Here is a 16943-nt window from a genome sequence, read left to right as displayed (position 1 = left end):
GGAGAGGGGGGAGGCCGGTGCCTCGCGGGATGCGGGACTAACCTGGCGCCCTTCCCCCCGCCGGCGGCCGCACGCCGAGGCCGCGGAGGCTGCGAGGAGGGGACGGTAGTTGTAGCGTTGCCACAGGTGGGTGGTCTGGGCGTACGCGATTTGCGTAACGGAAGACCCGGCCAGGCAGAGACTTTGCGGAGAAAAGTGTGTAAGCGGGGCGCCGATCCACGCACTTGGAGTACGGAAGGAGCCAGCGGCGGAGAGACGGTACGTAAAATACGCATGTAGCGCAAACACCGCCCTGGGGGCGGGCGGCCTGGCCCTGCTCGGGGTACGCAGCAGGCTGCCGCTGCGCATGCGCCCCAGAGGCTCGCGGCGCCCAGGCCCGGCCCCGCGACGAGCGAAGCGTGCGGGGAGCCAATCCACGGGTGGGTCGGGTGAGGAGGAGCCAATCAGCGGGCGCGAGCGGCGGTAGAAGGGCCAATGGCGAGAGGCGCTCGTTTAAAGGGTATTTAAAGGAGGGCGGTTTGAATTCAAACCGCCGCGGCGGCCGGAGGGGGTGACAGTCTGGGGTGAGCGGCGGCGGGCAGCGGTGCGGCACGGAGGGGGCTGCTCGCCCGCTGGAGTGGCCGGGCCGGTGGGAGGCTGCGAGTGCGGGCTGACGGGGCGGTGTGCGGTGCTGCGGCGGGACGCTAGGCTCGGCCAGGCCCTGCTCGGGGCCTGCGGCCTTCGAGCTGGAAGGTGGGGGGTGGGGGGGAGGCGATCCAAAGCACGGTGTTTCTGTGGAGCTGACTGCCCTTCGCTGGGTCTCATCTGTAGGCTGAGGCATACGTAGCTGTTCTTCTCGACACTATGGACAAGAGTATGAAAGAGAACCATTCCGGATACCCTAGTCGTGCTGCGAAGGTAAACGAGTCACTAGGTTGGCGAGTGCGTCCCTCCGGCTCGCACAAGCGCTGCTGGTTTCCAACTGTCTTTGGTAACCATTAACTGTACTAAATAGCAAGAAGGGGATAGAAAACTGCCTTGAAACAAGGTTTTCCGCAGGCAGGAAACAATTTATACTGTTGTCTGTCAGTAGCTTTTGCTTGGAGAGAACAGTGCCTAGGGCTTACTTTTTCACTTTTAATTTTTGTATGTTATATTGGAAATCCTCCTCATGTTTTAAGTACAAGATCCTTTAAAGAGAGAGCAAATGAGTGTAGTCAGTTTATTCCACATATGGCTTCCAAAAGCAATCCCTGTGTTAACATCACTAATAAGTGCCTGGGCAGCAGTACTTAAGATCATCCTGATTATCTAATTTTTCTATATAGAAACATAGGCGATTTATTTATATTTTAATTTAAAATAAAATAGGTCCTGGTAAGGTTTTGGAATAGCGTAAGCAACGCTGCTTTTTAATCAAGCTGTCGATATGTCATTTTTAGTGAATTGAGCCAAAATACTAAATAATACCTAGGGAAGAAAAAAGTACAACTTTTTGCGTAGGTATCATTAGAGGGTCAAAAATGTGAGAAGCTAGTAGTTAGTATTTGAACTTAATTGTAGGCCAAGTATCCCGGAAAAAATAAGAATTTATTAAATATAAGCCTAATGTGAGCCTACATTCCCTCATTGGAAGCAAAATGTTAAAAGCAGATAGCTGAGCCTTTCTAAATTTGCTTTATTTTACTGAAGTCCCATTACAGTGCAAGGTGTCTTAAGATCAACAGCATTAAAGGAAGCAGGGACTCAAAGCAGTGTATATTTTTATAGTAAAGATTTGCTGTCTTAATACTTTTGGCTGATGCTCTTCAGATGCGTGAGGAGAAGTTCTGCTAGCTATAATTAAGTGTGCTGTTGTAGAAAACTGCTTTTTCTTGTCACTAGAAACTTAAGAATGTTTTCATTCATAAAACATAAGATCAGACAACCCTAATGTCTCTTGTTAATGTGCTTTGTGGGATTTTTTCTGCTCTGCTGAATAGGGAATGTAAAGGTTATAGTATGCTATTCTACTATTAATATGTAGTATTTTCTTTTTGAAGATTTCTAATCCCATTGAGGATGGCCCAAAACGTGTCCCTGTGTCTCAGCATTCTGTCCAGAGCCAGTTACTGAACAGTGGAGTTCAAGCACAACGTGTTCTGTGTCCTTCAAACTTTGCCCAGCGAGTTCCTGTGCAATCACAAAAACCTGCACTGTCAAACCAAAAACTGCCTAACAGCCAGATGACACAGCAGCCCCGACAAAAACTTGTCCAAGCAACTTCTAGGTCTCAAGTTCCAACCAAGAACAATGAAAAACCTCAACAGGTTCCAGTACCTGGTAATTCTGTGGATGATATGCATATATTTATATAGCCGTGGCCCTTGGGGGATACTTCTATTTGGTGAAGCGGTGTGCAGTGCAGAAAGCCTAAAGCTGCTGCTGCTGATGTGGGACAGTTCTGCAGAGAAGTACTTGGTTGTGCCCCAAAACAGAATAGCAGCATGTACTTCAGCTTAGATGTTACTGCACTATCCTTGTTGCTAACTGAGGACCAATATGGGTGTTTAAAAGTTTCCCGATGCTCATTAAGCAGCTGTGAGTTAATTGGCATTCATACATCAGTTTTCCCACTATTCATGTTAATCTCTGACATGTGAGAATACTGTATTTTTTTTGGGGGGGGTAGCTTAATGGTTTTTCTGATTTTTCAAGAAAGCTTTTTAAATTAGGCACTGATAACTGCTATGCTGCTTTGACAATAGTGAGTTACACTAGGTTGTTTAAAATGTCATTGAATGAATTCTAGGAACAGTTTCAGATATGGCACAGAGGTTAGATTTGCTCCCATGTGAATTTTTGTGTTGTGTTCGTGCGTCTGGTTCATGATGTTGATCTAATTCTCTACACAGCAAAAAATCCTGAAGCAGAAAGCACCTCTAAACAGAAAAATGAGGAGACTGCTAAAAAGAAAAATGAAGAGACTAAAAAGTAAGTTTTATGTCTAAATTGTTCTAGCTCACAGAGTCCTGTTGGATTAGGCTTGTTTTCTAATTTCTAGGACTTAATGCTGCAACAAAGTTGCAGCTAAGCTGATAGCTATTTGAGCCCCTTGGTTGTGGAGACAAGTGGCCTTACACTTCACAGGCAGGACATAAGAAACTCTAGGAAAGCTTACTTTGGCCTGGTAATTCTCAGGAACAAGGACTTCTTGTAATCTAAAGAAAACTTTTGGCTAAATGGGTACAATAGCTTTTCCCATGAGAGAACACTGATAGCCACTGCCCCAGTCACAAGATGTACAGTTGAAAACAAAGCCTCCTTCATATCTGCAAGAGACTGGAGCCCAAGGATGAAATTAGATTTTTGTAGTATGGCTAGCTTAAACAGTTCTGACATGCACTAGTAATGTGTCTCTAAGTGTACTGAAATGAGCCTGGCTTGGTATATGCAGTCTTGATTTTGTAGTAGTGTGGTTGAGGTTAGTACCTCTGTGCATAAAGGAGGAGACTGGCTTTCAGAAATTTATTTTGAGAAGTGTCTGTGTATTTTATCCTCTTGGTCATCTTCTAAAGACTGAAACGTAGTTCAGATCACTAAGTATCTATGGAACAGGAGCATTATAGATTGTAAACCTGGGAGTCAAAGCCCCCACAAGTATCTAGCTTTTTTAACTCTCTCCTTCCTCTTGCAGAAGGCAATGGTCTCTTGATGATTTTGAAATTGGTCGTCCTCTGGGGAAAGGAAAGTTTGGAAATGTGTACCTGGCACGTGAAAAGCAGAGTAAATTTATTCTTGCTTTGAAAGTGCTCTTTAAAACACAACTTGAGGAAGCTGGTGTAGAACATCAACTACGAAGAGAAGTTGAAATACAGTCTCATCTTAGGTAAAGTTTAGTGACCTTTATTACTCCCTGCTTTATTTGTGTTCAAAGTAACCTTGTTTATGAAAACATATCCTGTTGAAGAGAGAGGCTTGTTTTTAAACCCAGCACCTTGAAATTGCTAGTTAGGATTCTTGCCTTTCTGCACCAAGATATACCTTTGTTTAACTTGCAATGAAGTAACCTCTGGTGGTGAATCGTCCTATTTTTAAAAAAAAAACACCACCCAAAACAAAAAAAAAAAAACACCAACAACAAAACCCAAACCACAATCCAACAAACTCGCATCTGCTGCTTGGAATTGCAGTTTTTCACGAGTGCACTTGTTTCTGCTATTCTGCTTCCTGGAAAATAAGCCCATCTTGCTGAAGAAATTGATTCTTAAAGAAAGTGTTTAAGCTTAAATTCCAAACCCCGTAAGAGTTGGCACCTTCAATGGTAATCGCCTCTTCCAGCAACTGTAGAAAAGTATGTTCAAGAAGATAGGAATTAGCCAAACCCTTAGCTAGCTGTTTGCTTGTAGGGAGTCTAAGCTGCTGCTTTGATAAACACCACCTACATGCCAGGAAGCTCTCAATGGATATGTTGTGAGCTGAAGGAACACTTGCAAGATGTTGAAGTTCCTCTCCTTGTCTTGAAAGTGAAGAGGCAGGAAAGAGAAATTAAAGTTATACAGACAAACACCTTGTTCAGAAGAATGTTTAAATCTTTTTGCAGGCACCCCAACATTCTCAGATTATATGGCTACTTCCATGACGTTACAAGAGTTTACCTTATTCTAGAGTATGCACCTCGTGGAGAAGTCTACAAAGAACTTCAGAAGCTTACCAAGTTCGATGAGCAAAGAACTGCTACTGTAAGTCTTTCTGGCTTCTTACATGTTACTTGCTCTTCATATCTGGAATATCTGCAGGATAAAGTTAGCTCTTCAGATGAAGTCCTGTATTCTGTTGTGCGAGACTGAGATTCCTTAGATGCTAGTTTGCTTGTGCACTTGTAACAAGGAATAAGTTGGGAAGACAAATTACTGCACAGCACTAATATAATGTTCATCATTGCTTACTTAATATTGCAAGTGCTTGGTCACTCCAGGCAACAGCCTGTACTGCCAGACTTCAAGGGTTTAAGGAATAATTGCTTTAACTTAAACTACTAATTATGCCTAGAAAAGGCTATGCTGTAGCTAGATAAGCTAGAGTAACAATGTCTTTAAAGATTTGTTCTCTTTTCGATTACAGTACATTACAGAACTAGCAGATGCCCTATTGTACTGTCATTCAAAGAGTGTGATTCACCGAGACATCAAGCCGGAAAACTTGCTGCTTGGGTCAAATGGAGAATTAAAAATTGCAGACTTTGGATGGTCTGTACATGCCCCATCTTCTAGGTGAGAATGCAAGATCTATCTTATGCAGTGACATTTTCACTACAGAAGTATTTCAGCTTTCTTGTCAGAGTTGCAATTGTGGAATGGAGGTAAATATGTACTTCCTAAAAATACTGGGGGTGGTGGTGGAAACCACTTCAGAAGCAGGCTGCTGCAGCAGAGGTCTTAATAGTAAACTGGTGGATGAGAGGGAGTGTTGTTACCCTGTTTTTTATAACTTGTTCTAGGTTTAGCAAGTTTTGAACTATACAAATGAAGAAAGCTGGTATACTGGTGTAGGGTTATAGTGGTCCCTGAGATGAAAGATCAGCACTTGTGTTCAAATGCCACACTAGCAGTACTTAAGACATTGATTATTTGATCGAGCAAGTGGAATGAAGGAGGGATAAGACTGATTGCAGTGACTGAGATGCTTTAAAACAAAAGTAGATTTACTGCTGGTGCTTCTTTTGCTGGGTGTTCCGGTGGTGCTGACTCTATCCAGGCTAGGCTGTATCGAGGTACAGCTGATTTGCCAGCATTAGCTTTTATCTGGTTCTTGAAATGGATCTTCTAATTACCATAGTAAGAAAACAGTTAACTTGAACTCTTTTTCAGGAGAACAACTCTCTGTGGGACACTTGACTACCTGCCTCCTGAAATGATTGAGGGAAGAACACATGATGAAAAGGTGGATATTTGGAGCCTGGGAGTTCTGTGCTATGAATTCCTTGTAGGGAAACCACCTTTCGAAGCAGAAACATACCAGGAAACTTACAGAGCTATTTCCAGGGTATGTGCAAACACTTATTTGGATTAGCTGAATTGTGCTGCCTTTCAGTTCTATTGTCTTATTGAAGCTTAACAAATGGTCATTTTGAAGAAATGGCATGTACTGTAACTAGAACTGTATCAAGACAGTGATATGCAGGAAAACTAGATTCCTAAAACTGTCTTCAGTCATTCAGTGGAATGACTATGAGACCTTAAGTTACCTTGTCTTACTTCCTTGGTTAGACCCTGTTTCTGCCTGCATCTGAACTTCTACTTCTTTCCTAAAGCAATTAACCTTCTCAACATCTTTCCTTTTTTTTTTTAACTTACAAAATTAATATTTAGCATTCAAGGTGTTACTAAAAATAATAAGCTTAACTTTTCCTGTTTCATACCCCAGAGAGGTTCCAGCAAACCAATCTTGTTTGAATGACATTGAAAAATATGCTTGCTTAACTTCTACAAGCAGCAAGAACCTTGTTTTCATCAGAATTATGATGAAATGATTTAATCTCATCTCAGCTGGCATAGGTGCATAGCCCACAAGGCTGACACACCTTTAATTTCCAAGATACATCATGGAGGGTAGAGTTCTTTATCTCTAGCTTGGTTATTGCCAAAGAACTTTTGCATCATCTTTAGTGTCCTTCCTTTTTCCTTAGGTGGAATTCAAGTTTCCTCCATTTGTAACAGAAGGTGCGAGAGATTTAATTGCAAAGCTTCTGAAGCATAACCCATTCCATCGACTGCCCCTGAAGGATGTACTACTTCATCCCTGGATTACAGCAAACTCTACAAAGATGCCCAACAGCAGAAAGAGTGATGTTGCTGCCCTACCCAGAACACAGTCTTAGCAGGAGTAACCTCATGGGATCAACAAGAGGAGTCTTGTACTGTGACTACTGTAATGCTTACAACATGAAAAGTGTGTCTTAGAATCTTAATTGCAAATTGAATGCAGATCTTTGGGTTGGCTGTCATCTTAAACTCTAATTGCAATGTAAAATGATTTGTTTTCTAGCTGGAGGTTGTGGAATACTTAATATACTTGAAATCCAGTAACATTGGGCCAGGTTTGTTGATGTAAGTATTAAGCTGTTCAAGGCTCTTATGATGTGGTCTGTCCTGGTAATGGTTTGTTGCTCCAAGAAGAGGAAGCTGTTTTAGCTTATTGAACAGTGCAATATCCTGGAGCTACCGGTCTCCTAACTTATTGGGCTGCTAAAGGATATCCCAACTGTGGTGTAATCTGAAACTGAGCAAGGTGAATGTGTTTCTAAGTGTCCTAATGATGTGTACATTATTTTTGTTTCTATCTTGTCTAAAATGTTACCACTTTTAAAAATAAAGACTTGTTATATACTGTCACTAGCATGGTAAGGTTCCTTTGACATTATCACTTCCCCTGGCTTTGTCTAACCACTTGTCTGTCATCAGTACAGCCTGACTTCTTGTCTATGATCATAAAATAAATTTACTTCCCACCTCTGTCAAAGTTCTTTGTGCTGGTACCAAAAAGTAGGTGTGGTCACTTCCTATTCTACAATCATAACACAGGATTACAAGGTAAGTACCAAATGTGTTGCTACTTATCTTGCAGATTTTTTCCAACCACTGAAACCTAGGCCTGCTGTTTCCTTTTTTTAGTGCAGTTATGGTCTGAAAGGTCTGGGAAGTATTGTCATCAAAGCAGGTATGTAACAAGAACTAATGTCAACACCTGGTGGTGTAACATGTTATTCCCCAAAATCTAGCAAGGGTCAGGCTACTGGCCACCAAAACACTAAATGAACCCCCACCTCTTTTCCAGTAAAACACTTCAAGCCAACTAAGAGAAAGCAATTTATTGTATTTTCATTATAAGACTTTTAATGTAATCTTCACTATTTTACAAACCATTTTTAAAAATGATCCTTTTACAAGCAAGGATTCTAGAATTAAAATATATTCTCCAATTAATTTAAAATATACTTTGTAAAAAACAAAAAACAAAACCCAAAGAAATTGCCAGTAGTTTAAACAACCATATTTATCTTGATAGATAATCTGATTTCTGGTCATAATTTAGATGAGTTTTTTTTTTACTGCAAGAAACTCTCTACGTAGTGCTGGTGACTTTTAAGTGTATTTGCTTTGAATGATTCCTGCTTTACAGAAAGTTGTGTGTGTTGTTTTTTTAAAGTTTGTATATTCCTTCTCTATCAACTTAAGTATGTTTTGTCCTAAGCTAAAATGACTCAAACCCAAGGATGCCTCATTCTGGAATTCTTTTGTTATCCTTGGTAACAGAACATTGTCCTAACCTGATAAAGAGAGAGAGGGCATGTAGAGGAAAAAAACCAACAGACTTCTGTGAACAGGTGTGTGTGTAGTAAAAATTACTGTTAAGAAATAGTGACTGCCCACTTGAAATTTAGAAGACTGTAGCTGTTCTAGAGCGTAGAGGTTAATAGAAAGCTACAGTACTGCTGGCTGCATGTTTTCATACCATTATAACCCTTTAACTGCTGTGCAGATGGGTAAGAACTGCACTATCAAATGCTTGGCAACAAGCTTCTAGCCACCCACCAGGTATATTAGTGGCAGATTAGTCAAAGGGTAAAGGCTGAGCTTCCTTGAGGGACAAGCTGATATGAAATTTAAGCTCTACTCAGAGCTGGCTCAGCAGTAAGCTGAAGTTAGCACTGTGGGCAAGCTGCCAGCTTCAGCAGCCACACTGCAAAGCAGGCATGAAACAGGAAAAACCCAGTTTGTTTTTTTGAACAAGTAGTTAGTCAAAATGAGCTTGACAGCCATTCCTCCTGTACATGTGGGTACATTAAGCAGCAGAGCACTGGCTCCATACTTTAATGAGCAAGCCAAGCAGCTGTGATGACAAGCTCTTTGTGACACAGCCTACAGCTCCTGTGGAACCAGGCCACACTGCAAGGCTGATTCTCAGTATGTCCTGCTCCTAAGGTTGGTATTTTGAGCAGTAACTATGCAATACATGTCTACAGTATATGCTATGTTTGTAGTATTCATCAAGATTAGAATGTGTACCTGCTCACTGCTGCAGCTGTTTCCACCTTAGGACACTAAACCCCCACCTGGGCTTACAGCACAGCTCCACTGAGACCAAGCCCTTGTCAAGGGGTTCTTTGTTTTCAGGTGGCAGCCTCTAGTGCCAGCTTGCTTCCACAGGGTGGAGAAAGTAAACTACCACTCTCCCAGGTTTCCTTGTCTTAGAGAAAAACCTTTGGTTAGTCAAAGGGTAGCAATAGTACAGAGGTACAAGGATCTATGTGGGTATGCCTCATCTTCCTCAAGCACAAACTCTTGCTCACTCACTTGTGAGCCTGAGAAATCCTCAGTGCATCCAACCAGCCAATGCATTGGACTTTCTGAATGGGAAAGGAGTTAGGGGGCAATTTAATGTTATGGCTGAGTGGAATTAACAGGTTGCTTGTAACAAAAAAAATTACTTGCTCCTCCTTCCCTCCCTCAGCCAAGTCTCATCCTAACCCCAGGCCTCCCTCCTCTCAGTTCACTCAATTTCAGGGTGGGGAGGGAAAAAATTTACTCTGATCACCAGGGTTAACATTCTGCTATTTACTTTAATCAGGTTCCTGTATGAAGAGATCTGTGTCAGAGCCACCTTGGGGTATACGTAAGCACAAAGACAGCGGAAGACAATGTAAGAACAGCAGACCTGGAAGGAGGAACAGGTCCAAACAAAAGATCTGGCTCAAGCTCTCTCATAGAAGCACAGTAAAAAGTCTGAAACCCATGTTTACCACAGAATATTACACTGACTACCTAGTTTTGGGATCCAGTATTTGGATTAATTGAAAGGTGGTATCTGAATATATGCATGTGCAACTACATTCTAATAGGGATAGTGTCCAAATAGGGAAATGAAAATCACCTCTAACTGGTACATTCAACAATCTGTCAGATAAATTTAGGAATTGCTCTTGAGAAGCTATGAATTGTAATGTCTAGACTTCAGACACAGATCTGAGTTTCATCCACAGGAGCAGAAAGCTGCTAGGGTTAGTTTTCAGATTAAAAAGTGTGTCTCCAGTACAAAGCCAGATCTCAATACCTTAAAACCCCATGATACCTTGCCTCTGACTTGACGATCTTTGGAGTATGTTCACATAGGAGGTAATTCTGGTTACACTGATTTCAGTAGACTCAGAACTTCTTCTGAGTCTACAGGCATAAAAAAAATATTAAAAAAAGGATTTCAGTACGGCCAGTTCTTAGCCTATAAATAAATCATTTTTTCAAACAAAATCTTGAAACATGGAAGCACCACAAAGGAGCCGTAGTTTCAGAACAGTGCATCACCTATTCTGGCTAAAAAATTATCACTGTGCAAAAACTAATCATACAGGTACTCCCACTTAAGTTAGCTCAGCATGTATGTTGTATTGCGAGACTAGAGTCATAATATATGCCTTTTATAACAAAAGAAACACCAACCTACCACCTTAGATTCCAATATACACCCTTGCCAAAATAACTATTCATATAGTAGGATATTGTTTATTTCACAGACTATTAGGAAAAGAATCTTCCTCTGTTTTCCCCTACACAGTAATAAAATAATTCTGCCACTCTATTTTGACAAGAAAAAAACCAAAACCCTGAAGGCCCAAAAAGCTAGATTATAAAGATCCAGAACTGTGTGTTCTAAAGAGACTGCTCATTGTCAAGCATTTATATTACCACTTGCAGTGGAAACAAGATACCATTGTAACAGTTTTTTTTACAGAAGTGGCAAAAGGGGAAGAAGATAAGGACAGCTCTTTTCACAGTGTAAGATTTACCTGAATCAACAAGTAAGAAATGCAAGGAGGCCAGCATTAACATGAATCCAAATAAGTCTTTTAAAGAAATTTAGCAACTTGAAAATTACATAGATACAGAGCACTTAAAAAAATAGAGTGAAACCCAATAGGAAATCATCATGGATTTGGGGCAGGAGGTTTGAAGAAACCAATCTTCCGGCAGTATCGGACAATAAATGGCACAGAAACTATAGTAATGCTGATTCGTACTGGAGCAAACAATTTGTGAATAGCATATGCCAGCACAAATGTGCTTGTACCAGCAGCCATTTTAGATTGCAATGATGATTCACTGAAACCAAGTTTGAAGAGAACGGCAGTCATATCCACACCACTGGGGGAAAAAGAGAACAATATTTCTTTAGTTTATTTTAAGGTTGCATGCTAAAAAATAAAAAGTGCTATTTTTTCCAGGGAATTTAACATGGCATACCTCCAACTCCGGAATTTATGTTCATATTAGATGTTGTTAAATAATAAACCCAAGGAATTATTTCAGCAGTAACAGCTTAAGTTAGTTCTGCTAGCAACAACACATGCAATATTTTCAGATGCACGTTTTTTTTTTTTTCTTAAATTGACAAGTTCCCTGTGAAGTCAAATATGTTCTTAATTTTAAAACTGTATAGCTGCAGCATGTGCATGGAGAATACTCAGCCCCCATGCTCAACCTTTGGAGATAAGATTCCTCTCCTTTTTCATTTTAAAAAAGAAATTTTTGAATTTGTGTTGTAAATTAATCTTCCAAAAATTTACAGTAAAGCCTATTCTGTGTTTTGATGAAACTTATCACATTAATATAGATCAACCCGAACCAAATACGGTACCTGTTGTTAGGCTTCAAGTGTCCTAACAGGAGTACAAAGCTGTTAAAACGACAAGCATCTTATCTAAAATCTAACAAGTGAAGGAAGTATTATGGATCTCAGATAAGCATTATCCACCAAATCCATTAATATTTTAATTCTCTATAGACATAGCAGCTTTCATCAAGGTTCCTACGTTTGGAGTAATTTTCCAAAAGAAGTTGTTACTAACTTTTCCCCCTTCACTTGACAGTAAAGTATCTTGTAACTGGGAGTTAAATCATACCCGAAGGAAAAGAGTTTCATTGTCACCCTGTGCAATGATATAGTAAATGAGAGACATCAGCCATTCACACTTTTCCACTGAAGTCAAGGGTAAGTGGCAGGGAATGTTTTTAGAACAATGTGTTTCCCTGTCTCCTCAGCTGAAATCCCTCATGCTCAACAGACATATTTATAACCGATGCATTCCCACCAGAAGCCATGTACACAATTTCCCACCTGACTCCTACACAGTTATCTAGTATTTTCTTTTTTGAATCTAATCCTGTTTTAGTGGCCATTGCCTTCTGCAGTTGAATTGCAGAAACTGAGTTCAACACCCAGAAAAATAAATTTATCTCTAAGCTCCAGCACTTTGGCTCTATCTCTACAGACCACACTACTGTGTGAGAATAAAAGATATCTCTGCAGAACAAAAATAAATTCTCTCATCTGGTTAGTTACGCTGGTGCAGTCTCTGCTGTTTTTGCCTACTCACCATGGATGGTGAACCTATGCAAAAAGACCACATACATTATTATTCTCTCATGCCTGATGGGAGATTAGATCCATTTATGGATCCACCTACACTCAACATTCAGAAGATTACTCTGTATAGACCAAACAGCCATAGAGTACGCGTGTCCTTCCAGAAATAAGCACAATGGTAAGATATTTTTCTTGGCTAAACCATTACCTAGAGACTACAGACAACTGTACAAACCTCACCTTGACACAGCCAGGTAGAAAATTCCTAGAGATACTAATGAAATTCCAACATGGAATGAAACCCCTACAGCACCATACTCTTTAAAAACTTGTTTCAGTTGCTGGGATTTGTTGAGTTTCTTGTTTTCACCACTGAGATCTGTGGCTGCCCTTTTTGGGGGTCCACCTGCATCCTAAAAAGAAAACAATTAAAAGTATTTATTAACGTTAAGCACAATGTCATATTCTAGTCAGTTGAAGCAATATGAAATAATGAAAGAACTGGCTTGCATACAGTGCTGTTCGGAATACTTTGGGAAGATAGTAACACACTTTTGCTCTTTCACATCAGGACAGCAGATGCCTGTGGCACAGCCCATGCAAGATCCCTTTTCCCAGCTATTCATATCAAAGGAATGCACTGAAATTAGTGCAAGTTCTTACATAACACAAGTTTCATAATAAAAAATTATTACAGTCCCAGTCTTCCATTTGATTCAAATATGCATCAAGGCACACCCACACAGTTGTTTGAGAGATGAGACCAAGGTGCCAAAGAGATCTTTGCTTATACCCACTGCCCAGCTTTATACAGTGAATTCTTGTAACACAGTTTTTTGTTCAAGGGCTAAGCAGCTGATGGCACTGGAAGACTACGATACCACACTGATGCTGACTTACTAACAACTTACTAGATAGCAGGGGTCCAACATTTAAGTTCTTATAAATCACCCTCTGTAGATCAGCTGAAAGAGGAAGAACTGGGGAAATGCTACTGTTGACAGTAGCTGCTGTCAACATATATACAACAATAGTGTTGCCATGGTCTAGACAGTAGCTACACAGACATGGCAGTGCTGGTGTAAATAGCCTAACTTCACTGAAAATGTTTGTCATAGTAAAATTTATTGACAGCTTTTTATCTGGGTAAATTTAAAGTGCAGAAATTCATTCTGAAACGTACTCCAAAACCCAATCTGATAGTGCAATGCAGGCAAAGAAGGGCATATATGCTGCTAGTAATGACAGCCCTTGGATATGTCCTCATATTTGCCACAGAAGAAATACTAACTAGAGAAAGAAAATGTTTGCACAAAGACCTCAGGATTTTTCTCTTAATTAGTGAACGGTTGTCAGGAGAGATTAGAAGAGTCCCTTTTCAGCTGAATTCAGCAGCAGTCATGACAACATGACAGCCAGACTAAAGGCCACTGCTGCCTACAGGACAGGTACAGCTACTGAGTGCCTGGCACCACTTTGTCCTACTGTAGGTCAGTTTTAAGGCACAAATTGGAAGAAACACACTTGATTAATCCTTGGATTTGGCGAGATTGTCAGTTAGGATACAAGACAGATGCCTCTTACAACACTAGTGGTAGGATGAACTTGCTTTAATTGGCGATTTCAACCACACAAAGCACACCACCACCCCAAGCCCCCCCCAAACCTGTTTGCTGCTGGTTTTATCTTTTTTAATCATAATTTGTATTCCTTTGTATTTCGACAGGAAAACACACTGATACATAAATATGTATTTAGGGAATTGTGTAGCTCAATTTACTCTGCTTATTGTGTATTTAAAATATTCAAACATAAAAAATAATGTTAGATTATTTTTTTTTGGCTGATAAGCCAAAGCAATATTTCAACAGAAACTGAAACTTGACTCAAGAAAAAATGTCCAGTAGAAAAAGAAATCCTTTATTGCTTAAGCCAAGCAGTTTCAATACTAGAAGATAAATGAGGAAAACATGTTTAAATAGATATGTTTTTAAGCAAGCTTATTTAGCAAAATAATGGATTAACAGTTAGATAATTAACTACTTTCAGCCACTGCAAGTAATGAGATTCAATGCATGGCTGTACTACATGCCTGCTACTTCAACATGTTTCAGAACTCATTCTCTTACTCTTCAGTTTTATTATAGGAAAGGGGGGATGTCGAGGGGCGGAGGAGGGAAGAATGCTGTTTTAACTCCCAGTCTGTAAAATATAAGTGCTGAGTTATTGAATGGAACTACTTAAATAAACTGAACAAAATAGCCTCATAATACCTTCTGATAAAAGCTGTCCTAACATGTTATTCAATCGACATCACATACTAGTCAAGAACATTAATTTATTCAACAGTGTGATTTTCTTAAAAGCCAAGCATGGTTTGAATGGTATTTTAAGATTTAATAGCTACAGTGAATTTTTCATCCAAACAAAGACGATCATTATCTATTTAAGGAGCCTGACATGAAGATTTTTTTCAGACAGCTGCCATGAAGACAGGAGCTGACAATCTGGAGAGATACATAAGCCTCAGAGGAGCTCTTGGTCTTATAGCTGTGTTTGCAAGATGGATCATAAGGACTGAAAAATAACTTGTTCCCATCATCACATTTCAACTCACGGGCTCACACACCAGGCAATTTCTGAACAGTTCCACTTGAACAGATATTATTTGGACTACTCAGTACAGTCATGCCCGAATAACATACAACTTAGCAAAGAAAGCTGTTTGTTTTCCATATAATTTTGCTACAATATTTCTGCTAGAAAGCCAATTTTATTCACATCACTTAGGCAAAGATTCAGCTTCTGGACAAAATAAGGCAAGAATCTGAAATATCACATTACGCTTTGTAACGGGGCTACAGAAATTAACCTGAAAACTAAGATGTAGAAATTAAACTGTAAATGAGGCTTTGTATGGAAAGCTCACAGTCATAATCTTGGCACAAACAGGTGTAAAGCAGGTCCGTGTCTCCTACAGAAACCCAGCATCAACATGATTTAATAATGTACTGCGGTGTAAAGAAGTCACGTGTGAGGCCTTCATCTGCTTTGCTCCCTCTGCCAACTCAAATTTAAAAACAAAAGAAGAAGTGGCACAAATTCATATTTTTTCCCCCCACTTCCCAGCTCAAACGTAACCGAGGGTTGAAAGCCCAGTGGAACTCGCAACTAACTGGGTGTGCGGCCCTTCAGCTGCCCCTGGGCGCTGCCAGCCACCGCCGCCACCGGGCTACTCTGTGTCGGCATGAATTACTAACAAGCCCTTCTTTTAGTTCTTCTTATTCTTCACAACTCACCTGAAGCGCTCAAACTCTGAAAGCCCCCTGGGAAAACATACACCCCTCCCGGGGTGCTGCAGGCCAGCCGAACCCCTAACCTTGAAGGCACCCCCAAAAAGCTGGAAAACACTCCCAGGCCGGGACAACTTGTGCTTTAACCAAAGCTACATTAATCCGCTCCCCGCCAAAACACCTCCCTCCGGAGGCGCAGCCGCTGCCCCCTCACACCGCGCAGTACCTCGGGGGGGGCTCGCAGGCACCCCCACCCTTGCCCACCTACCTTGGCGGAGCTGCCGGCAGCAGCTCGCAGCGTTACGAGCGGCAGCGGCGGGCTGAGGCCAGCCCAGGCGAGGCGGGGGCCGCAGCGCAAGGCGCGGGGGGCGGCGGCGAGCGGGGGGCTGCGCGGGGCGGCCGGCGGCCGCAGCGGGCCCAGGCGCGCCAGGCGGTACATAGCAACGGCGCAGCCCCGGCTGTGTGCGCCGAGCGGGGCGGGCGGCCAGGCCTGACAAGCCGAACACCCGCCCCGGCCGGCGGCGGGCGCCCTCCTCCTTAAAGGGGCAGAGTCCTTCTGGAGCCAGATTTGGTGGGCTCTGCCCCTTTAAGGAGGAGGGCGCCCACCGCCGGTCGGGGCTGGCGGTTTGTGACGGGAGGGCGGTTACAGGTGCCGCTGACCGCTGAGGGGAGGCGCGCTGCGCGCTCTTAGTCTGAGGGAAAAAAGTCTCTCAGGATGGCGTGTGGCCACTCGGGACGGTGTGAGGCAGCCCCCTGCCCCATCTGGGCTGGCTGAAGCCCCTCCAGCGCCCGTCTGGAGGGAGCTGTAGGAGCGCAACCACAGTGGTTTTACAGTGTGGCCCTCCGCGTAGGTCGCTAAGCGGGGATAGTTGCCTCTTCAGTTCCCTTGGCTGTATTTAGGCCTGTAAGCGTGGAAGGGGAGGTGATGCCCGTCATTTTTTCGAGTGCTCCCAAAGACTGTGTGCATATTGAAGTGGAGAAGTGGCTAAAGTATCGTTGCTGCATAGGCTCACAGTGCAAGCAGTTTTTTATTTGATTACTGACTTTATCTTGAAGAGCTCTTGTAATCTGCCAAGACTTCAAGGTGTAGGGCAGAGTGCAAACACAGAGCTTTTCCAGTCACAAAGGGTTCATAGCATCTCTGAGACCAGAAGGAGCCTTCCAGCAGACACTGGGAAGGTCTTGCATTTATAGCCTTGCTTCTATCTTAAAACCACAACAGGAAAAGTAGGAATTAAAAATGCCATTGAAGTGTAACATCACTGTGGGAGA

At 42.0% G+C, this 16943-nt stretch overlaps 2 protein-coding genes across 5 annotated transcripts; one reads left to right on the top strand and one right to left on the bottom strand.

The window, feature by feature from the left end:
* The first annotated feature begins 139 nt into the window (after positions 1–139).
* AURKA (aurora kinase A) lies at positions 140–7352 on the top strand. 4 transcript variants are annotated; one of them, XM_080404426.1, is made up of 9 exons: positions 140–258; positions 811–897; positions 2022–2301; positions 2874–2952; positions 3656–3847; positions 4562–4700; positions 5083–5231; positions 5829–6003; positions 6647–7352. In XM_080404426.1, the coding sequence occupies exons 2-9, from the start codon at positions 844–846 to the stop codon at positions 6836–6838; spliced, it is 1260 nt and encodes a 419-aa protein (XP_080260552.1). In that variant the 5' UTR covers positions 140–258; positions 811–843; the 3' UTR covers positions 6839–7352. The 4 variants fall into 4 exon arrangements, with proteins under 4 accessions (XP_080260552.1, XP_080260555.1, XP_080260553.1 ...); XM_080404429.1 differs by lacking the exon at positions 140–258 and adding an exon at positions 314–499; XM_080404427.1 differs by lacking the exon at positions 140–258 and adding an exon at positions 513–563.
* A 461-nt stretch (positions 7353–7813) lies between these two features.
* FAM210B (family with sequence similarity 210 member B) lies at positions 7814–16232 on the bottom strand. The gene is made up of 3 exons (XM_080404432.1): positions 15940–16232; positions 12619–12791; positions 7814–11156 (listed from the first exon to the last, which is right to left on the bottom strand). Exons 1-3 carry the CDS (start codon positions 16108–16110, stop codon positions 10940–10942), a joined length of 561 nt encoding a protein of 186 aa, XP_080260558.1. The 5' UTR covers positions 16111–16232; the 3' UTR covers positions 7814–10939.
* Positions 16233–16943: the final 711 nt, after the last annotated feature.

Source organism: Falco punctatus (assembly GCF_963210335.1).
Source record: "Falco punctatus genome assembly, chromosome: 10".
NCBI lineage: Eukaryota > Metazoa > Chordata > Aves > Falconiformes > Falconidae > Falco > Falco punctatus.
The sequence above is the reverse complement of the archived record's forward strand: the minus strand, read 5'-3'. Positions and strand labels throughout refer to the sequence as shown.

What these genes read in the sequence shown, in the direction of transcription:
- AURKA (XM_080404426.1), top strand. Translation starts at nt 844, where the DNA reads ATGGACAAGAGTATGAAAGAGAACCATTCCGGATACCCTAGTCGTGCT. An exon ending in TCAACAGGTTCCAGTACCTG is followed by an intron (nt 2,302 to 2,873) that starts GTAATTCTGTGG and finishes TTCTCTACACAG; the next exon opens with CAAAAAATCCTGAAGCAGAA. An exon ending in AAAAATGAAGAGACTAAAAA is followed by an intron (nt 2,953 to 3,655) that starts GTAAGTTTTATG and finishes TTCCTCTTGCAG; the next exon opens with AAGGCAATGGTCTCTTGATG.
- FAM210B (XM_080404432.1), bottom strand. Translation starts at nt 16,110, where the DNA reads ATGTACCGCCTGGCGCGCCTGGGCCCGCTGCGGCCGCCGGCCGCCCCG. An exon ending in CTGCCGGCAGCTCCGCCAAG is followed by an intron (nt 12,792 to 15,939) that starts GTAGGTGGGCAA and finishes TTTTCTTTTTAG; the next exon opens with GATGCAGGTGGACCCCCAAA. An exon ending in TTCTACCTGGCTGTGTCAAG is followed by an intron (nt 11,157 to 12,618) that starts GTGAGGTTTGTA and finishes TTTTTCCCCCAG; the next exon opens with TGGTGTGGATATGACTGCCG.